At 62.8% G+C, this 22,960-nt stretch overlaps 1 protein-coding gene across 1 annotated transcript in view; it reads right to left on the minus strand.

The window, feature by feature from the left end:
* LOC119100669 (double-stranded RNA-specific editase 1) overlaps nt 1-22,960 on the minus strand; it is a gene marked incomplete at its 5' end in the record, with an annotated part of 45,104 nt that overhangs the window by 15,894 nt on the left and 6,250 nt on the right. Inside the window, 3 exon segments of the mRNA XM_037223746.1 lie at nt 1,892-2,087; nt 4,518-4,742; nt 8,355-8,506. Of these exon segments, the coding sequence (XP_037079641.1) occupies nt 1,892-2,087; nt 4,518-4,742; nt 8,355-8,506 (573 nt within the window).

Below are 22,960 nucleotides of genomic sequence, written 5' to 3' on the forward strand. Positions count from 1 at the left end.
GACAATCCTTGACTGGCCCGACACAACGCCCGGCCTGACAGTCGCAACGGGCCGCGCGGGCGCTTACAGCCGCCCGCCGCGGGACGGTGGCTGACGTACGCGCCGTGCCCGCGCATCCTCCGCCACCGAGTCCGGCAGAGCGGCGGTGCGGCGTCTCGGTGTCAGGCTGTGTCCCCATTTCGTCCTGATTCATGCCGGGCCGGAATGACACATGCAGACCGGCATACATTATACGGCCGCAGCGCCTCCGCCCGCCGTCCCATTCCGCCAACGGCCGCGATAGCGCTGCGGTCCGCCGTCGGAGCTGCGGTCTTTCGGATCCGCCGCTGCGGTCCGCCGTGAGTCCGACATTGGAGGGGAGGCGAGGGTCGTGACCGACAAGGCACACGCTGACGGCCCGGGCCTATCCGAGCATGGCACGACCCACCGACCGGGCAGTGACTCACACTGCCGACCAGCGAGGCCGTCGCTCGATGCTGGACAGGGCGTCCAGATGGACAGCTGGTGACGCCGGCACCAGCCGGTTATCAGCAGAGTCCGAATAATTTCCGCGCGGCAGCCTAGCGCAAGTGGGAAGGCAGCCGCGGTCGGCGCACATTCCAGAAGAACGGTGTGGCGAGGATCGCACCAACAGCTATGGACGGCACTGTATCTGGGGAAAGCGGCGGACGGTATTGTATCAAGGGGGAGGAGAGACCGGCCGGCCCTGTCGCCGGGCCTTTACGACGCACTCAGCTGCTGAGACGATGTGGCGTCGCCTGCCTCTCACCCTGGCATGGCGCGCACCACGAAGAATCGAACCCGTATCTCTGGTTTCCTAAACGCGCAGTGGTTAACGCAGACGCGCTGACCACTACACCACCGACACGGCGCGGGCAGCTCCGTATCCAGGGTGCAGGAGGCATCGGACGTCTGTATCCAGGGGCGGCCAGCTCCGGTCAGGCATGCGGTCGCCGAGCCAGCGGCGCAGCAGGCGACCTCTTCACGCTGCCACCGTGCCGATCACGCAGGGATAAGCTGCTCAGAAGCCGGGTGTACCGTGCGTCGGGCTCGCCCCCAGCCTCTGCCGGCACGTCATGCCTCACCGCACGAGGCCCATAGCTAATCACGAGAGCCGGGAGGGGGCGACAGCCACAGGGGAAAACTACGACCTCGCAGCGACGCCGAGCGGGCCGACGACTTCCGAGGCCTCGGGCTATCGCACCGGAGATGAACGGCCTGGGCCCCGCGCCCTTTCAGGACGCGATGACAGGACCGCGGCGTTTAGTGTCACGCCAATGGCGGCCGTATGGCACGATTTATTACGCCGTTCAAACTGAAAGACAGCAGCCGCGTTTCCAGCCCAGCCCAGCCTGGCTCGAACCGGCGCGGTGCCAGCACGTTCGTACACAGACGAGCCGAGCGTACACAGCAGGCGTTGCCGGATCTACTGGCGACAACGCGAGGAGAGCTCGTGAGAAAACGAGGCCGCGGCGGTGTAAACAAACGACGCGCTCGATTTCCTCTCTCAAAACGCCATCTTGAGGCACAGCAGTCTGGATCCTCAGCGAGTGCAGAGAGCGCATCCTCCTAATCGCGCGTCCCAGCAAACTTTCCTCGGAGTCGCCGCGAACTTGGGCAAACTCCTCTCGGCGCCAAATAGCGGCGCCGCGTCCCTAACCCAAGTTGGAGCCGGGCGACGCCGCGGCCGCCACCGGCCGGGGATGAGGCACCTCAGAGTAAGCGTCACACCCGGACGCCAGCCGTCCATCGCGGAAAACTTCGCCGCCGCGCGTCAGCCAGGCCGGAAAACACTCCCCACCACGTCGCACGCACGCACGAGCGCGCGCGCACACAGACACAACGACGCCGCGCCACACGCGACCGGCCGCCGGCTCGCCTCGCCACTCACCGACGCCGTCAAACTTCTCGCCGTCCACGTGCACGCTCATGCTGAACTTCTTGGCGTGCGGCTCGCCGCTTTCCTCCTCCAGCTCGTACTTGAGGCCGGGCCGCAGCTCGTTCAGCAGCTGGACGGGGTTCTTGTCGGCCGGCGTGAGCGTCAGGCGCGGCCGTGGCGCCGCCACGCCGTTGCCGTTGGCCGCCGGCTGCCGGCGACGCGAGGGGTGGCGTCAGAGACCGAGCGGGCGGTGGTGGTGCGGCGGTGTCGCAGGCCACCAATGGGTGGTGCTGGGGTCACAGGGCGCACCAACTGCGGCAGCACCACTGGGACAGATGGACATGGAGCCGCTGCCGGGTCGAAACACGGGACAATATTTGAGACCACTAAGACCACTGACCACTGAGACCAGACCACACTGGGGTCTTACGACGCACTCAGCTGCTGAGGCTATATGGCGTCGCCTGCCTCTCACCCTGGCAGGAAGGGCGGGCATCGCGGGGAATCAAACCCCGTACCTCTGGTTTCCCTGACGCGCAGTAGTGAACGCAGACGTGTTAACCACTACGATACCGGCACCATATATATATATATATATATATATATATATATATATATATATATATATATATATATATATATATATATATATATATATATACATATACACACACATATATATATATATATACATATATACATATACACATATATATATATATATATATATATATATATATATATATATATATACGTTCTATGTAGATGTGTATATTCATATCAGTAAACCATATTACATATAAATGTGTATATTCTTTTTGGGCAAACCAACCAAAGTATACAGCACGCATGCATTTTCCTGAACGGCTTTTGAGACCACAAGAATGCTTCCAAATTTCGCCAGAGGATCTCATACGTTTTCCCGGCCGTTATCCACGCACCCGCCACCGACCAGCCCCCTCCCTTCCGCTTCCACCACCCACCATCATTCATCAGCGCGCACCCTGTGTACAGAGAGCAATAATCGCGCGCGACCACCACGCCCCGCGCCTGTCAACAGGCCTCCAGAGCCCAATAGCCATCACGGCTGTCGCATCAGCGGGGGGGGGGGGGGGCACGGTCCCTTGCCGCGGCCCCGCCGCCACCCACGGGCAGCGCCGGCTGCGGCGGTGCCCGGCCGACCAGTGGGGTGAGCCCGTCACTCGCCGGCGGCGAGCCGCGCAAGACGCCCCGCTTCATTCGTTAATTCCCTCATCCAATTAGCTGGCTAATTCGTGCAGGCCCAGCTCCAGCCACTCGGGCCCAGCCCAGCTCCAGCTCCAGCTCCCAGCCACTTGGAGCGTGACCAGACCACGCAGGCCAGCTTTGCGGATTTGTTCATCGACTAAACTGTCGCCTCATGTTCCCAGACTTCGTGCGTCAGCAGATGCAAAGATTATGAGTGTTGGCATGCTTAATTCAAATGTGCAATTTTCGCTTGGGTTTAAGGCAGCACGCTTATAGCTACAGGTGCAGGACTATAGAAAACATTCATCGTCGACTGCTTGCCATGGCAATTAGGTATGCAATATGTGGGACGACTGATCTGCTCGAGATGAAGGGGGCCTGATTCATTATACAGACGCTAATTGCTTTGTTCACAAGCGAAACAATATTCCAGCAGCTCAATGATGTTCTCGTCTTTAAATTTCACACTATTGTAATTTGCTATGGAAACAGCAAACAGAAGTTCAAAATTCTAACAGCAAAGCGGAAATGCTGATCTTAGGCTCACCCTTGTACTCCAGCAGTCATTCAGTATGCTAGTTACACCTGCAGCCACCTGCATTCCAAAACACAATCCGTCGAGGTATCCATCAGGGAGCGGCACAGCCAGCCTTCTTGCTCGGCCGGTGCTCGGCCGGTGTTCGGCCTGTGCTCCAGCCGGCGCAAAACCCCAATTTCACGGTGCACCGACCCAACGGTCAACAACACCATCCCCACACAGAACTGGGCGTTCTTCGACCGGCGCCGGACGGAGCCTTCGACCCGCCACGCATCAACACAGCGGGGGAGGGGGGGGGCGACGACAAAGGCCGCTGGGGGGGGGGGGGCGACGACGACGGCCGGGGGGAGGGGGAGGGCGGCGCGCACTCCAGAGCAAACAGCCGCGTTCCGTCTGGTCGCAGCCGCGGTGGGCCGGTGCTGAGGCCGAATCCGGTCTGTTTACGGCTGCTGCCGGCACGGGGGGGGGGGGGGGGGGCTCCCGGACGGGCCGAGCCGCTCGCGAGCCAGCCGCGCCCAGGGTGCTGACACCACGCCGCACAAAGCCTCCCCATACCCAGGCGTAGGCTCGACACGGTTCTCCTCCCAGCTCCTCCCAAGAGCGGAGCGATTTCCATCGAAATGCGCACGTAAATTGGATTGATCCATTCTCCACACGGCGCCGATGGCTGCATAGATATCCGATAGCTGCACACGCTGCACACAGACCGACACCACGTGTGCCTGCATCTCGCCCCCCCCCCCCCCCCCAGACACGCCAGCCACCAGCAATCCCGCCCCCTCCGGCGGTGACGCGGTCCCACGCACCTCGCGACCGCCGGGGACGACATGACCTCCCGGCCACCCCGCGCCCGCGCCCCGCGCTCTGCCATACCTCTGCGGCGGCGTCGGCGTCGCCGGCCGTCTTGTTGAAGACGAAGTCGTGGCCGGACACGCCGACGTCGGCCGTAAAGTCGGACGTCACCGGCGCCGGGTTGATGGCCAGCTGGAAGTCCGTCATGTTCTTGAACTGGATGAAGGAGCGCAGCGCCGCCTCGGCCGCCGTCTGTTTGGCCTGTTTCTTGGAGCGGCCAGTGCCCACGTACTCCTCGCCGTTCACCTGCCGGCCAGCGGCGGTGCGTTGGAGCGCCATCGCTCGAGCTGTGTCGGACACCATTCTTGGACACCACCACCACCAAGTCCATACCATCGGACATTCATCCTCGGACATCACACCGCGAGGTGGCACGGCGCGGTCAGCAGCATCTGGAATGCGGGTGGGGTGGGGGCGGCGCGGTCGGCAGCGTATAGATGCGGGAGGGGTGGGGGCGGCGCGGTCAGCAGCATCTGGATGCGGGTGGGGGGGGGGGGGGGGCAAATGTTCGAATCCGACTGCGACCGTTTTTGGTTATTTTCTTTAGACGAGCCAGCAGGAGTTGAAACATTATGCCGAACAATAAAGAGGGTTGAGAGGCATAGTTACGGGTTCCATCGCTCATGCGCTGCTGAACGAATATAGCTTGAGTACATTGTGTACGGTACATGCCCATAACTTCCAAAAACTGATAGATACACAGCCCCCAAATGACCAGGTTACACGAAAAACGAACAGAAGCAGACACAGGCATGGCAAACATGCTGCCACAAATACGCACGACCCGAGGCACGCAACCACACACCATGGGCCCCGCAACCCCGACCTCGCCTAGCCTTGGGCGACATCCTGGGCGGAAGGCCTCCCAGCTCGCACATGCCTCTACGGCAGGCGGCGCGGCAGGCGGCGGGCGCGCCGGCGGCCGCGAGCGACACCGCTCGCGCCCCCGCAGCCCTATCTCGGCGCCGCGCCGCTTCGGCGCATCCATTACCGTATTTGTGTGCCCGGATGTGCCGGGGCCACACCCACCGGCCGGCCACCGATGGGCTACGAGAAAGCACCGATAGCCGGGGGGAACCGAGAGAAAGGGAACCGTGCGCCGGCCGACGGAGCGAGCGCGTGGGGCGAGGGGGCCAGCGGGAGAGGTGGCAAGGAAGTATGAACATGAGGAGTACGAGAACAAGAATGAGGACGATAGAGGGAGGAGGACCAGCCGAGAACAAGAACGAGGGCGGTAAAGAGAGAGCCATCGAAGGTAAGCTGGCGTCATACCAGCTTACCGACATTTCACTAGAGCGGACTGAAGAGAAGACCGCAGCTGGAGCGGGGACGGAGCGTGGCAACGACACGAATGGCGCGAGAGCGAGTGTGAGCTGTTTCGAGGCCGCCACCGGAGCCGGCCAGAGCAGTCCGTAGCCCAATTGATTACGCACGGCACGCGAGGCAACAACCTGCACGGACACTTCTCAAACTTAACGAGCCGACCCATCACGCGAGTGGCGCGTCCCGCCCCGCCCTGCCACCGGTCAGGTCGGGACGGCTCGCTGACCGGGCCGGGCCGGCGGACGTCGGTGGGTACAGTCAGCTCCGTTCACGGCCGTGCGAGGTCGTCGGCGAGGCTGGTAACGGGCGAGTGGCGGCGGCCGCGGCCGGGAGACGTCCAGTCGACGAGAGGGCGGGGGGCGGACCGATGGGAGGAGACGCCATGGGAGCCAGATCGGCGGGGATGCGGATGAAATGCGATCTGGCGGGAGCAGAGGCGGCGGGAATGACGTCACCGCTTCGGAAGCCCACTTCTGTCGGAGGGATCATGAGGACAGAGGCTACATGGTACACGTCGACCACGAACAAAAGACCCGACCAATCGGAGATCACGAACGGAAGACCTGACCAATTGCGGATCACAAACAAAATAACTGACCAATTGAAGACGACGAACAAAAGATCTGACCAATCGGCGCCCGACAACGCACGTGACGCGACAGTTGGTAGCCAACACGCAGCTACAAACATCTTATTCCACAATCTGACCGACGGCGCGGAATAATTTATCTGACACGACAATTTAAACACAAGCGGAATCCAACTACAACGATGCGCGATAAGAGTCACGCTTGTTTCCGGGATGAGTAACACTTCTCTTACATGGGATGTAGATCGTCCCGATGGGAGCAAGGTGAAAGTCTGGCAGGCAGCCTGGAGGGCCCATTCCAGCCAAGTTTTCCCTGCACTAATCTGATTTGCCGTGCCGCCGGCGGAGCCTGCCAATCCTCTCCTCCGCGTTGGCGGCTGGAGGCGGCTGCGGCTAGAGGCTGGCGGCTGACGGCTGGCGGCTGGCGGCTGGCGGCGCCGGCGACCCTCTTGACTGCCGGCTGGGCCGTGTGGATTGGGCGAACACGCAGAGGCCGTGGCCGGGCGGACGCGCAGAGGCCGCGGCTGGGAGGACGTGCAGAGGCCGAAGCCGGGCTGCCATGCAGAGGCCGAAGCCAATCGGACAAACGGAGGCCCGACGGACGGGCAGATGCCGGGGTTGCTGTGGGCCGCGGCCCACATAACGGCCGCGGCCCACAGCGGGGCGGGCCGTCGGCGGGAGCCGCATCCCACCCCGTCAATGCTGCATGGATTGCAGGCCTTAAGACGTCGGCGACGTCACCGCGGCCAGACGGCACGTCCGCGGCGACGACACAAGACTGCGCCGCCTCGAGGCGCGACGCCAGGCGAGGAACGCCGGTGGCCAAACCGAGGCGACACGAGAAGGCCGCGGTTACGCAACGCCCACGAACATGGCAGGGAAGGGGCAAACCCGCAGCCGGCCGGCCAGCCAAGGGAACGGGCGTGGACTACACCCCGGAGTGCTACACAGTCCGGGGGTAGGGGAAGCACCTCGTGTTGATACCATATGATGAACGTGATGAACGCGGCCGGGCCGTACCACACGGGTGCGGCCCGGCCGCGTTCGGTGGTGGTGCCGAGGTCATCCGGAGAAAAGCGCCACCGGACGCAGGCCAGAACGGAGACGCCCATCAGACGTGCTGCTCGTGCCACATCAGCGAGGCAGCGCGGACTCTCGGTGATCGCCTCCACCTATCCGGCCAGCCGGCATCCAGCCGGGCGTCGGCGTCAACCCCGAGAACCGCCCCTATCCCACGACAGCACGACTGCCACAAGGGGGTCCGCACCTCGCCTTGATCATCCGGCCCCTGGCGTCCTGCCAACCAGTCCCACGACTGACACCAGGAACCCGACTCCAGCCGGCCCGGACTGACACGCAGAGACCGGCGGACTGACACGCAGAGACTCCGGTCCGTTTTCTACCGCAGACCACACGGGCGCGTGGCCGTGTCCCCGGCCCGTGCGTCGCCCGTCGAGACATTAAGCGATCAACCGTTCTCCGCCTGAGCACCGTCCGGTCAGTCGGGCCGGCGACGCGTCTCACGACCGCACGGACGCGCGCCCCGCACTGCGGCACGGCGCGCGAAGCGGCCAGCCATCGACCAATTGACGGCGACAGACGGCGTGCCTCACGGCCGCACGGCCGCGCGAATCGCGCGCTGCGGCGCGGCGCGCGAAGCGGCCGGCCATCGACCAATCGACGGCGACTGACGGCGGCCGGGCGGCCCGAGACCACGGCACTGAACCGCGCCACCACAACCCGGCCGCGTCAGGCAGGCCCCGGCCGTGGGAAATCGACAGCCGCCTGGAGCCGTCGGCACACCGGTCACGAACACAACAGCCACGGTCGAGACCGGGTCCGCCGCTTCGGACGGGACCAAGACGAAGGAAGCGGCTGGGAACACGCACAGCCATGGCGCCTTACGCACCCGCCAGGGCAGGCGCACCCGGGAGTGGTGAACTCACCTCGATCTGAACAGTGAAGGTTGGCGCGTGTGTGGGCCCCTCCTGCTGGATCACTTTGTACTGCAGGCCGGGCTTGAGCTCGTTGAGTGCCGACACGGCGTTCTTGGGCTGGGCCGGCCCGGTGCGCTGCTTCTTGCGGCGCTGGAGCGCATCTGCCGCCAGGGGGCGCCACGTCAGCCACAGCGCCCGTCCACAGGGGGGGGGGGGGGGGGGTAGCGGGTCCACACACACATTTCTGGCCCAGTGAACGTCAGTAAATGGAATCAAAATGCGAGCCAGCACACACAACGATGAGAAACCACATATTTGAGGATCCGCTGATAAACCTCCCAAGCTTAGATCCATCACAACTGTCCATGCGGGCAGCGGGTCACAGACAGCCTTCGCCGCGTGGTCACTCCACCCAGGAGGATCAATCACAACTCTGCTTCTCCACCGCGCCGACACCGCTGCCATCCTCCCGCCGACCTGACCGTCATCGCCGTCGGCCCGCTCACGGACACCAGCGCCGACCCGCGCAGTTCGCGCCACGAGCCCCCCCCCCCCCCCCCCGTCCTCCCCTCCGTCGCGCCGGCACCTACGCCGCCGACGGCAGTTTTCCAGCGATTAGCCCCGGGGCGTCCCGGCCGCTCGCCGAATGCAGCCTCAAACCTGCACAGCTTTCAGCTCGGCAGCTAATGGAGTAAGCCGCGCGCCTCTGTAAGTGGCGCGCCATTCACACCCCCGGACTGAGTCGTTCAGTCGCGCCACGGCCATGCTGGGGGTAGAGGAGGGCAGGACAGAGGGGCGCGCGTTGCGCGGTGGGAACAGAGCGCGCGTGCATGGCCGGCGAGGACGCGCGCCAGGTCGGCGGACATTTACGAGGAGCGCCGCGACGAATGCGCCGCCACACGCGGCGGACGTGGTCATTCCCAGTCAGGCCGAGCCGTCTGTACGGTTCGTGTGTTGACTTGACAGAACCGGCTGTCGTGCTTTTCAGCGTCGCCCCCACGCTTTAGCGCATGGCAGGCTTTACAGCTTACGGCGTGCACGTCAGCAACGTGGGACCACAGCCAAAGTTTGCTTAATTAAGCTGATGAACAGCGCCAGTAGTAAATTGTGTCTGGCTGGTACAATCAAGACCCTGGGTAAGCACATGAATAACCGACTCGTTTAACAAAGAGTCCCGAATTGCGTCTGGGCTGGTCCTAACAGTAAAACACCGGCAAATCAATGGGTAACGTGTTGAACGTTAATTTAAACAGACGGCTATTTTTCTAATTCGGCTAAATTTAGGCATAACACACAAACAGCTCTACACGCTGCTGAAACAAGCATGCGGATCTTTCCTGAAAGCCCATGCCATCATCGTTTTGGCACTAAATGTTTGGAAACCGGCTTGTTTAGTTATTCTGTCATTTCAGCCATCCTGCGTTGGATCTCACCCGTGCACTTCCATGTGCTGTCGTCTCGCCAGAGCCACACAAGACCTTGCAACAGTGCTGGTTCCAGCCCAAAATGTGAGCGCATCTCGGGACTCATCAGTGGGGGAAGGCGGTGGCCCAGAACCGACCCTGGCACAGGCAGCGGTGGCCCAGGACCGACCCTGGCACAGGCGGCGGTGGCTCAGGACTGACCCCTGGCACAGGCAGCGGTGGCTCAGGCCCGACCCCTGGCGCAGGCGGCGGTGGCTCAGGACCGACCCTGGCACAGGCAGCGGTGGCTCAGGCCCGACCCCTGGCGCAGGCGGCGGTGGCCCAGGACCGACCCTGGCACAGGCGGCGGTGGCTCAGGACCGACCCTGGCCAGGACGGCGGTTGGGCCAGGACCGACCCTGGCACAGACGGCGGTGGCTCAGGACGCCCCTGGCACAGGCAGCGGTGGCCCAGGACCGACCCCTGGCACAGGCGGCGGTGGCCCAGGACCGACCCTGGCACAGACGGCGGTGGCTCAGGACTGGCCCCTGGCACAGGCAGCGGTGGCCCAGGACAGACCCCTGGCACAGGCAGCGGTAGCCCAAGACCGACCCCTGGCACAGGCAGCGGTGGCCAGGACCGACCCCTGGCACAGGCGCGGGCTCAGGACCGACCCTGGCACAGGCGGCGGTGGCTCAGGACCGACCCTGGCACAGGCAGCGGTGGTCCCAGGACCGACCCCTGGCACCGGCAGCGGTGGCTCAGGACCGACCCCTGCACAGGCGGCGGTGGCTCAGGACCGACCCCTGGCACAGGCGGCGGTGGCCTCAGGACCGACCCTGGCACAGGCGGCGGTGGGCCCAGGACCGACCCTGGACACAGGCGGCGGTGGCTCAGGACCGACCCCTGGCACAGGCGGCGGTGGCCAGGACCGACTCTGGCGCACTTGATGCTTTATTACGCACAGCGCAGCAATCAGAGGAAAAGGGGCGGACGTTTGCGACCTAGACAGGTGAATATTCCGGCTGTAAGGACATCATTAAAAAATTGGCACATAACTAAAACTAAACCATTTAATCTTTTCAATTTAAAAAAACAATTCCAACGACAACTCTGAAAAACGTATCATAGGCAAAATTCGAACAACTCTAAAACCTATACAAATGCCTTTACACGACATAACTGCAGCTAAGAAAATTTCATCGGTAACAATCATACAAAAAATGCCCGGTCATTATGAAACCAAATCTACAAATAGCTCATAATCGACGAGAGCAGCCCGTGATTTCATGGGCCAGATTCAGCCAATGGTAGCTTGTCCATGCCCGGCATCGACGGTGGCCCCACCACCAGCCTAAGGTCAGCACCATGAGCAGCCGTTTCAAGCACCCCGCACGCGACATGACCACCGAGCGCCGCGTAAAATCAATAGCTGACGGGCCTCAGCGGTATGGAACGCGCTGGCGAGTACTTCACAGCAGCGGCGCCTGCACTGTAAGCACCTGCGCCCTGCTCGTGTTGCCGACGCCAGGGGCCCGGCACGGGCACGGGCACGGGCATGGCACGCGCGCGCGCGACGACCGGAGTGGTGACGTAGCACGAGTACTGCGCCGGACCCGAGACCTCTGATGGGCGTGTTCACATCCCGGCTGGGGCCGAGCAGGGTCCAAAACCCCCGCCTCGTCAGCGGATCCTCTCCGTATGGCCCAGGTGGACCGCCTCCGACAGGATACAGGGGATGGTTGGACAAGCTGAACTGGAATGTTCTTGATCAAAACGTCGATATTTTTCAGCACTGACGGCGATCTTCCTAAACGTAGCACGGGTCAAGCGGAACTGTCCGATGACCCTCCTTAAGTGCAGCAGAGACACCACCAAAGTCAGCTTGCCACCAATAGAAAATAAGCAGGCATTAACAGGACAATCACGAATACACATGAGCTACATCTGTCCCTGTCAGAAGTTCAATTATCACTAGAATGCATGCAATTCGACTGCATCAACCGCCATCCATTGCACCCTGCGAACAAAGCTAAACAGAGCCGCTCTCTCAACCGTTTTGAAAGCACAAAGCCGTCCGTTGGCGCCGTCAGCCGCCGCGCTCGTCAACACAAAGGGCCGACACGGCGCCGGGCGGCCGAGGGCCGGCGCCGCCTACTTGCACTGTCGCCGACCGGCAGCTCGAGCTCGGCCTCTGATCCGGCGGAGGAGCGGGAGTCGCTGGCGACGCCGGGCGTGGCGCGCCCCTCGGCCTGCTCGCCGTCCACCTCGGTCTCGGTCTCGGTCTCGCGCTCCGCTGCGCTGGCCACCCATGGTGCGGCGCCGGGCGCCGCCTCCGCGCCCGCTCGCCGCAGGCCACCGCACTGGCTGGCCGGCCGCCGCCGCCGTGGCTGCGGCCGGCACCCCGGCAACCGCCCCGCGTGCAACGGCGCCCTGCCAGTGACGCGTTACCGGCCGGCTGCCCTCCGGCAATGGCCGCCGCGCCGGCCAGATGTCTGCGCGGCCGGCGGCCGGCGACGCCACGACCGCGCTGACGACCCAAACGGCGCGCCGCACGGTCCGTAAAGTTCGGCTTCACGGTCCGTGTAGTCGGAACCGGCCGCGAGCCTGCCCGTTATTCCGCCGTCCGCCAAGGCCCGGCCCGCCTTCGCGGCATCCCCTCCCCCTCCAGCCCGCAGGCAAAGTCAGCATCAGCCGCGCCGGCTGCCGGTACTTACTGTTTGCGCCGTCGCGCTCACCCGCGCCCACGCCCGCCTCGCCCGGCTCGCCCGCCGGCGCGAGCTCGTCGTCGTCGACGCGCAGCTGGAAGAGGAAGGCGGCCCGCCTCGTCCTCGGGGGACGACGGCCGCGTCGTCTCGCCGTCGGAGCCGACGCTGAAGCGCACCGGCGCCGCGCCCAACTCCCAGGCGGCCGCCGGTCCGGCGGCGGCGTCCTCCGGCTCAGAGCTAGCGTCGGGGTCCTCTGGCCCAGAGCTCGCAGCTGGCGGCGATCCCTCGCTGCAGAGCGCGTGCGAGTCGAGCGGCGGCGGCGTCCCGGCCTCGCCGGCGGGCGCCACGTCCGCGCCGGCGACGTCGCCATCAGGCGGCAGCTCGGTGATGAGCACGCCGTCGGCCGGCCAGACGGAGGCGACCGCGGCGGCAGAGGCGGGCGCCGGCAGCGGCGCTGCCAGCCGCTCGTCTGCGACGGTCACGAAGGCCGGTGCGTAGAGCGGCGTGCGCGACAGGCCGGCCACCGGCTGCCAGCCGCAGGTCAGCGCCTCGAGTCGTTCGCGCGCGCCGCCGTAACGCGGCTCAACCGCCGGCTCGAGCCGGTACAGCTGCTGGCTCCGCTCCAGCTGCAGCCGCTGCTGCCGCTCGCGCTCGCGCTGCAGCTCCAGCTGCAGGCGACGCTGCTGCTCGTAGTGCAGCTGCTGCTGGCGCTCGTGGTGATACTGCGCTATCTGGCTTCGCTCGAGCTGGTACTGTATCAGCCGCTGGTGGTCCTGCTCAAACTGCACCAGTTGCTGGCGTTCTTTTTGACAATGCACCACCTGCTGGTGTTGCCGCTGTTGGTACTGCGCCAACTGGTGTCTCTCGTGCTGGTACTGCGCCAGCTGCATTTGCTCCTGCTGCTGCAGCTGGTCACGATGCCGCTGCTCCTGCTCGTAACATACCTGGGCCTGCTGCTGCTGCTGCTGCAGATGGTCACGGTGCTGCTGCTCATGTCGGTAACACACACTGCGCTTGCTGCTGCTGCGGCTGGGAGAGGCAGACTAACGTGTGCTGATGCCTCTGCATGACCGACAGGCGATTGTACGCCTCCTCGAGGGACGCTGGTACGGTCGCTGGCGGTGGCGGCGGCGGTGGCGGCGGCGACGGCGAGACGAACGGCCCCGGCGCCGCCGACGGCAGCGCCGGCAGGCTGAAGGCGTGCGGTAGCATGACGGATGCGTACTTGTGGTCAACGCGCCCCGGCTCGGCGGGCTTCACCAGGCTCGGGTAGCTTTGGAAGCCATGCAGCGGCGCCGGCGGCGGTCCGGCCGGCACGTACCCGTACCCGGGAACGGCCGGCGGTCGCATCGCCACGCCATACCCGGAGGAGGGAGGAGGAGGCTGCGGCGGCGGAGGCGGGTAGCTGTACTGCGGTCCAGCGTCCGGCGCCCCAGGCCGACTCGGCCGGCGGCGTCGGCGGGAGGGGTGGCCTCGGTTCCAGCGCGCACGGTCGCCACTCCGGCGACGGCGGCGACGACCGCAAGCGGGCGGAACCTAGGCGGAATCTCCCGCATCTTGAGCCGGGGCAGCGGCTCGGGCGGCGCCGGCGGCCTCTCCGGCGGCCGCCACTCGGCGCGCGCCGGCGGCCTTTCCGGCGGCACCCAAACATCCTCGAGGCTGGCGCTGCCCCGCAGCGAGCTGTTGACGTAGACCCGGCTGCGGAAGCCGGCGTCGGCGGCGGTCGGCCGCCGCTCGGCGGCGCCGTCGCAGTGTTCGGCCGGCTGCGGCGCGTCCTCGCCGCGCCCACGCCACGGACCAAAGGTCACCCGACCCGGCCAGTGTCTCATTCTGAGCGTCACTGAGAGCTGGCACCGGCCGCTCGCTGTCCCGACCTTGGCCCGAGGGCGGCCACGTGACCCAAGGGCCGGGACACCCCAGCCAGTGACGGCGCGGCGATATCCGGCTGACCTTTGACCGGTCGGTACGATCGGAACTCGCCAGCAAAATAGCACCCGGCGCCAGACGGGGAAGTGTTGAGTGTCCACTTGGATTCGTGAAACCTCGCATGGAATAATGAATCTTACAGACAGTAGAATTGGTCAGACATACAGGACCGGAGCCAGTGATAGGGGATCATGGCTATGGGGGCGTGGACAGACGCTGTATCGGTCGCAGCAATGCCACTCCTGCGAATGAAAAAATGCATACCCGAATAAAACAGCCTCCGTGGATAGAAACGGAAGACCGAAGATCAAAAGGCGACCGAACCAAACGCCCATCAGTCACAAGACGCAACGATGCTACCCACTGGAAGACACGCGCAAGCTGCTCAGAATCGTTGGTCGAGGCAATCGAGTCGCCGCTGGATATCCAGCCGGCCAGGCGTGTCCACCCCAATCTCCACACATCGCTCAGCCCGTGCCGACCACGCCTTTCTGCTCCTGACGCTTGTCCACGTCCCGGGGCGCGCCGTTCCGCGTGTGCGCCGACAGCGGCACGGCTGGCCGGCAGCAGCGATCGCCGCCGCCGCCGCCCGGCTCAGTGCCGAAGCACCGTTCGCCTCAGGGTAAACGCCGCGCGGTCCGCGCTCCGGCCGCGACCGGCCGGCGGCGACCGGGTCGACGCTGGCGTCACCGGCGCTGGGCCGTGTCAGCGGCGTCATCCGATCGGTTCCCAGGCTGGATGTGAGGTCAGAGCGCCACCGACGACCCCGTTCGCCCGCCATATGGCTCCCTCTACGTACGGCTCCGGTTACGCGCGCTGTGTTGAGCAGGCACAACCGTTTAAAGAGACAAATGGGACACCCGAACCGCGGGTGCGCCCGACAGCTACGACAGCGACGGCCGACTCCGTTCTTTGAACGTCGCAGTCAAACCACGCGGACCACCGCTTCTTCTTCGAATTACTTCTCCCCGTTTGACAGGGGAAGTCATCACTTTACGCTTCGTTTTCTTCCGAGATGGACATTTGAAACCAAACAAAATTGATCGTGAGTGGTCCGAGCGCGGTGGGACAAAAATAGGAATGATTTTCTGTAGACTCGCGAGGCTGCGAAAGCCAACTCCAGGAAGTGGTGTGGTTGGGGCCTGTCCCTCGCCCAGATTGTGCTCCTTCCTCATCTCAGTTAGGGCTGACCACGGGACGCGTCAGCCCGCCCAGTGTTACCGTCATGATAGAGGTAAGCAGATGTTTGCAGGACATCAAATCAATTTTTCGTTTCTTTGCATGCCGATAGAATAACCTGAAGCATTGTGGACGACACTCAACAAAAACGTACATAAATGCCATGATGCGCCGGATGCACACATCCGCCGACGTCATCCGCCACCGTGTGATGCCGTCTAAGAGAGAATCGGCTAATGGTTGTTCAAGAGAAAGGGCCCACCAAGTAACCATCTTTCAAGCGCATGCGCGCAGAGCCAAAGCACCTACCAACTCATGTAGCGTACGTCGTTCTGCCAGATGTGCGCTCTTCATGCCGCGACATCAGCAAACACTCGGTGAGAGCTACGGCGGGGGGGGGGGGGCTACGGTAGCGTGCTGTGTTGGCAACGGCCAGTACGGCATTTCCTCTCAGGTCATAGCGTTATGACGCCGCGAGCCACGGCAGACAGCGCAGAAGTGGCAGACTGCTGTTGTTTTTTCCGTTATTGTGATTTGAAAATATGTCCAGTATCGCAATTTGTCTCTCGTTCTACGAAAAATGGAGCGAGACAACCTTTACGTTCGAGTAGGTGATAGAGGCAGACAAGTTTGAGTGATTCTCATCCAACCTATGTTCATGCACGTTGTGGGATATATCGTATGATATGCACACTGGACAATGCACATCGCATCCATAGTTCAAAAACAGCTCACAAGAACGAAGAACAGCACATGCCCACTGAGCAAACCAGCCCGAAGAGTCTCACTGGTCCTCGTGAATCTGCAGCGCCTCGCTAGAGGGAGCTCGCAATCGTTTCCTGTGCCGGGGGTGGGGGAGGGGAAGCCTGACGTCACGTCCGTGTTACAGCGGCTAATATCAGGCAGCCTGACGTCATGTCCGTGTTACAGCGGCTAATATCAGACAGCCTGACGTCACGTCCGTGTACAGTGACCATAACGTCACGTCCGTGTCACGGTGGCCAATACCAGGTGACTTCCAATGCATTTCATGCCCCGGAGACAGCCTCGGCCTTGACGTCGCTTTTGTCAACACACACTGTCGTCGACTGAAATGTCACTGACGACAATTGCCAAATGCTAAAGGAAGTTTTTTCGGCACAGGCCTGGAATGGTCATGGAATTTGAAGCAGGCCTTACGCGGCGCGACCTTCAAGTTGATTGCACGTACATTTTGGCCTTAGTTTCATATCTTTCCATAGGTCAAACTCAAGCGTGGACAGTCAACCGTCGAGAACCTGAACTGGTCCTCCGCCACCCCCCGATTACTGGCAGAAGCTGAGACCAAGATAGAATGACATCCCCAAGGCCGCATCGCTCAGTCGCACTCATCAGAAACTACGGCACCCGGTGGCAACAATTTGGCTAGTTTATTGCCTTGTTCTCCTGAATAAGTTATCGCCGCGCAGGAAGCACCGTTTTAACTTATTGCACGAAGCACGGTAAGTTAAAACGACAGCCGCCGAAGCTCAACTGCCGTTTCAACTTTTTGTTCAGCGATCTCCATCGTCGGATACAGCTTCAGTATCCGGCGCTGTCACCAGCAGGCAGCGTGAATGGATTGTGCTGGACACAAATATCAATAAATGGGCGGCCGGAGTGGCGCGACGAGGCGATGCAGTATCTCACGGCCGTCGCGCGCGCCATGACGGCAGCGGGGAACTGCTGGTACAGGACAGCAGAGCGGGGGGACAGAGGACATGCTGGACACGCGGACACAGCCGCTCTGTGCCAGCAGGCACGACGGGAGGACAGAACAGAATAGGACAGGGCAAGACAGGACATGGCATGACAGGACAGGACAGGACAGGGCAAGACAGGACATGGCATGACAGGACAGGACAGGACAGGACAGGACAGGACAGGACAGGACAGGACAGGACAGGACAGGACGAGGACGGGACGGGACGGGACAGGACAGGACAGGACAGGACAGGACAGGACAGGACAGGACGGACAGGACAGGACAGGACAGGACAGGACAGGACGGGACGGGACGGGACGGGACAGGACAGAAAACCACGGCTGTGCGGTGCTTCATTGTCAAAAGCCATCAGATGCTGCCTTCCACACCTCCAGCACTACCGATGCGCGCGTGCGACATGGCGAGCCGCCCGACGCGACCACGGTCCAGTCCCGCGCCGCCCTCCGTCCCCCCGTCCCTCCCAAGGCCGTGGGCAGCGGAGCCAGCCGAGGCTGCCGCAGTTGACGGAAGTGCCGCGGTAAGCCCCAGTCGCGTCGGTGGGCGGGCGGATGTGCCCCGGGACGCCTCAACCTGCCGCCGTTAGTCCGGCGGACCACGAGCGGCCGAGTCATCGCGCCGTGATTGCCTCCCGTTGGCGGCCCCGCTCGAGAACAATAGGTGTCATTCGCGGCCAGACGTGTCATATCTCAACGCGGCAACGACGGAAAATTTCATTACTCGCGTGGGGACATGTTTACGGTCGGAGATAGCAGATAAAAAGTGTTTGGTGACAGCCGAGCCAGGGTGAATATTAAGTGTATAGATCCTCTCAAAAACCAGCTATTATTTTATAGAGCCGCCGCGCGTTGAGCGCTATACCAACTTTGTTAATGGTAAGGATGTAGACATGATAACTGATTCGAATTATACGCTACGGATAAACCTTATCACATGACAACACACAAGTGTACATTATAATAACACTTATTTCGAATTGAGCTTGTAGTGCATTACATTTGTTGGTCTCATTCAAAGACATAATTTCTGCTTAATGTTTTCGTTGACATAAATTTCCGAATATGCACGCTTGCGTACATGTCGAAACGTGATTTGTGTTCGTATATTCAACAACGCAGTTTAAGTATATAAGTGGACGAACCAACCTCTTTCAGGCAGCCACGACAATATTCTTACACAAAATGCAAAAATGGAATCAAACAATATTTCGGCGGACAGCGGTACATCCAATTATGTGTTGGCAAGGCGCATACATGTGAACTTCGCTGAGCTTTCCAGGCGTGGGTACAATGCAGGTCCTCTGCACGAAAAAATATTGAAATACAGTATACACGTCATGAACTATTTGTTCTTGCCAGCAAGCTTCATGACATGCTGTCATTAGAAATCCATATGCGGTGCAGTAAGCCTTTTATGAAAGCATCTGGATTCAGCTGAGTAATGACAGAGAAGAAGTTGGTTGTGCCCGGATAATAGCACATGACTTCTATTCATTACAGGATACCAGTGAGACCAAATGAGCCATACACGAATGTACTGGCTCCAAAAAACCGTCATAAACCACAACTTCGCACCATGTGAAGTTTCACGTCGTACAACAAACTGGTGTGACATGCCGATGCAAACATAGGCTTTTTGGGACAAGAGCACGCCAAAGCAGAATGCAGCACCCTTCCGGCGAATAGAAACGACACGCTGCGGTATTCCGCGAAGGAATTCGCATCACAGTCCATTATGGACCCCTCGCTCACGGACTCCGTCGTCACAATGATTACGGCTCTCACATCGGTGTGTGCCATCGTCCAGCCCTGAGTGGCTCTCCATGCCTGCCGTCGGACGGCTGCGTTCCCGTCCAGTGACAATGGGACGCGTCTGGGCGCGCGCAGCCAGCGCTGGCGGCGCGTGCCGCCGGCCGCCGACGTTCATCATTAAAACCGGCGGGCGCGCCGCCGTCGCAGCACCGCCCAACAGAAGAACAGACAAAGGCCGCAGCGGACAGAGGGGCTGATGATGAGCGGCGCGGCCGGGCCGGAGCCGGCGGCGGGGGATCAGGCCGGGGCGGGGGATCAGGACGGGAGCGGGGCGGGATCAGGACGGGAGCGTGGGGAGATCAGGACGGGAGCGGGGTGGGATCACGACGGGAACGTGGTGGGATCACGACGGGGGCGGGTGAGATCGGGGCAGGGGCGGGGCGTGATCGAACTGAGAGCGAGACTAAACCGGGCGGGGTGGGGACAGGTCAGGTCTGAAGGCGACATCAGGTCTGATGGAGGGGAGGAGGACCAGGCGGCGGCAATGGTAGGGACAACGATCAGACCGGCACGGGGGTGGGACCATGACACAGCCGATGCAGAGAGGCCGCGATCGGACCGAACGAGGCCGACATCAGCCCCGGAATGGGGAGCGAGCACAGGGGGCGGGGACACACCCAAGGTCGGGCCGCGCGGCAGTCATGACGCCGCCTCGTCGGCTTCTCCGTCGGTCCGTCCAGCGGCGGGGCAGTTTTTGGTCACTGACGACCGCGGCGCGCCAGTCGGCTTTCAGCGCAGCCGGCCGGCCTGGCGGCTCAGACCAGCGCAGAAGTCTTGCGTCATTCAGCGTCGTCCGCAGTCAAAACTTGTGGCAAGCAAAGCAGTCCGTAACTGACGCGAATGTAGCACCGACGCGGTGGATTGCTTGAATGAAGTTTAATGACTTCACGCACAGGGTCACATTTCGTATTCAACTACGGCTGTAAAATAAATGCGAGCCGTACAGCTCGCATGAAATGCCCCAATTGAAGTGCGGACAGCAGATTTCCGTGGATTTTGCAGAGATAAAATACGTGCATGCTTTGATACGCGAAGAATGCCTGACGTTACCGTACGTCAATCTATACGCCAGAGGGTGTTTTCCGCGGACTCTGCGTTGATACGGCGCCCTATGTAAACACATGCTTTCGTTTTTCAACTGAGATGCTAACCACATAGCGAAACTATTCGGCATCTCTACCATAAAAAACACAAAGAGCACCACCGTACTGCATCTAACTTCTACATCAAGTGGGCGAATGGACAATCAAAGTAGCCATAAAATTCACATCAAAGGTTAGTGGCTCCATTTTGTCTGTACGACCCTTGCACAGTCTGCAAACCATCTGTGTAACCTTACACCACAACACCCTTCCCACGGCGGTGCCCACAGAGGCTGATCACCACCTGTCTGCGCCGCACCGGGCGGCCGTCGGCGCACGTGCTCTGCCGAGCCGCCGCGGTGTGCCTGACCGACGCCGGCCCAATCTGGGCAGCCGGACGGACGGCGGCCCCGGCGGGCCCGGACAGATTGCGGCTGGCCCTCGACCGCCGCCCGTACGCTGCCGTGACCCCGCACCATTATGGCCGGGGCCCGCCGGGCGCCCAGGTCATTTGCCGCGGCGCAAGTGGCGGCGCGGCGCCCGGCGGAGCGGCGGCAGCAGCCGTATTGCTGTGTCTGCGCCCGCATTGCACATTGACGGGCTGGCGCCCTGGGGCCATGTAAATGGCGGTTGGAGTTTGGAGAAGCGGTGAGCATTAGCCAACCGCTTCCGACCGGTGGTGCAGGGTGCAGGCAACTTGAATGCAGTCGATGCGTTAGATTGAGTAGGCGCTGAAAACTGGTAATGGCGATGCAAGGGCTAATTCTTTGCGTATGCCAAACAGACAATGCTCAGGAACCTACAGAGAACCAGCAAAGCAGACCATGGAGACTTCTGAATACTCTTTGGGTGCGGGACCATAAAAGAAAACACGGAGCATATTGTGCGCTTCCAGCCAGACATAAGCCTTCATTCACGCTGAACATCGGCAGCTGTTCCCTCCTTCCGCATATCAGATGTTTGCGCACCACCAAGTTCTTCCGAGCCATCACACAGCCATACGGTTCAATCGCCGAGTAAGCCGTGCAGTCTGGCAGATCTCTGAACGGCGCGAGCCGGAAAATGCAAACACCGTCTCAGAATAGGCACGCCGCCACGCCGGCCCTAGCGAGCTCGCCTGCCGCGCGGCCGGCTGGGCCACGCCGCCACGCCGACCCTAGCGAGCTCGCCTGCCGCGCGGCCAGCACCGATTCCGGCCGGCTGGGCCACGCCGCCACGCCGACCCTAGCGAGCTCGCCTGCCGCGCGGCCAGCACCAATTCCGGCCGGCTGAGCCACGCCGCCCCGCCGACCCTGGCGAGCTCGCCTGCCGCGCGGCCGGCACCAATTCCGGCCGGCTGAGCCACGCCGCCACGCCGACCCTAGCGAGCTCGCCTGCCGCGCGGTCAGCACCGATTCCGGCCGGCTGAGCCACGCCGCCACGCCGACCCTAGCGAGCTCGCCTGCCGCGCGGCCAGCACCAATTCCGGCCGGCTGGGCCACGCTGCCACGCCGACCCTAGCGAGCTCGCCTGCCGCGCAGCCAGCACCGATTCCGGCCGGCTGGGCCACGCTGCCACGCCGACCCTAGCGAGCTCGCCCGCCGCGCGGCCAGCACCGATTCCGGCCGGCTGGGCCACGCCGCCACGCCGACCCTAGCGAGCTCGCCTGCCGCGCAGCCAGCACCAATTCCGGCCGGCTGGGCCACGCCGACCCTTGCGAGCTCGCCTGCCGCGCGGCCAGCACCGATTCCGGCCGGCTGAGCCACGCCGCCACGCCGGCCCTAGCGAGCTCGCCTGCCGCGCAGCCAGCACCAATTCCGGCCGGCTGGGCCACGCCGACCCTAGCGAGCTCGCCTGCCGCGCGGCCAGCACCAATTCCGGCCGGCTGAGCCGCACCGCCCACGAAACGCATGTCTGATCCTTCGCTGAGCTCAGCTGACGCCCACCGGAGATGGTTGGTGAACCTACCAGAGCCGGCCGGCCGACCCACCGGAGCCGGCCGGCTAACCCATCAGACCCGGCCGGCAGACCTATCGGAGCTGGTCGGTGACCCTACTGGAGCCGGCCGGCTAACCCGCCGGAGATGGCCGGCCGACCCACCGTCGGTGCTGGTCGGTGAACCTACCGGAGCCGGCCGGCTAACCCATCGAAGCCACGTCGGCCGACCCACCGGAGCCGGCCGACCGACCCACCGGAGCTGGTCGGTGAGCCTACCGGAGCCGGCCGGCTAACCCATCGGAGCCGGCCGGCAGACCCACCGGAGCTGGTCGGCGAACCTACCGGAGACGGTCGGCTAACCCATCGGAGCCGCGTCGGCCGACCCACGGGAGCTGGCCGACCAACTCGACGTCAGCCAGCCGGTCTTATCGTGCGCCGGGTGAGTCCAGCCCCGCCCGGCCGAGCCGTCGCCGCCGCCGCTGGCATTGATCGTCCGTGTGCACAGCCATTGCAGGGTGCTTCCTCGCAATGCCCGCCTTCCGCTCCAGACCAGACTGGCGGCCGGTCCAACGGGACGGGCGCGCGCCGAGGACAGCAGGGACGACACGCCGCGCGCAGACGCAGGGACGGCGGGCGACTGCGTGCTTTTCGAACCGACCGGTGCCCGTCGCGACCTGCCGGTGATGCCGAGAGGCACCAAACCCAGCTGGCGTTCCTCGTCAGCCCTAGAGAACACCAAACCACCGAGTGGTGTACCAAACATACGCGTCGCCAGGACCCCAGCGGCGCGCCACAAATTCACCCTCAAGTGTTTGCTCATGTTGCAGCATGTCATTAGCCAGACCGCA

This window comes from Pollicipes pollicipes, unplaced genomic scaffold, assembly GCF_011947565.3.
Source record: "Pollicipes pollicipes isolate AB1234 unplaced genomic scaffold, Ppol_2.1 Scaffold_4881;HRSCAF=5763_pilon_pilon_pilon, whole genome shotgun sequence".
NCBI classification, from domain to species: Eukaryota; Metazoa; Arthropoda; class Thecostraca; order Pollicipedomorpha; family Pollicipedidae; genus Pollicipes; species Pollicipes pollicipes.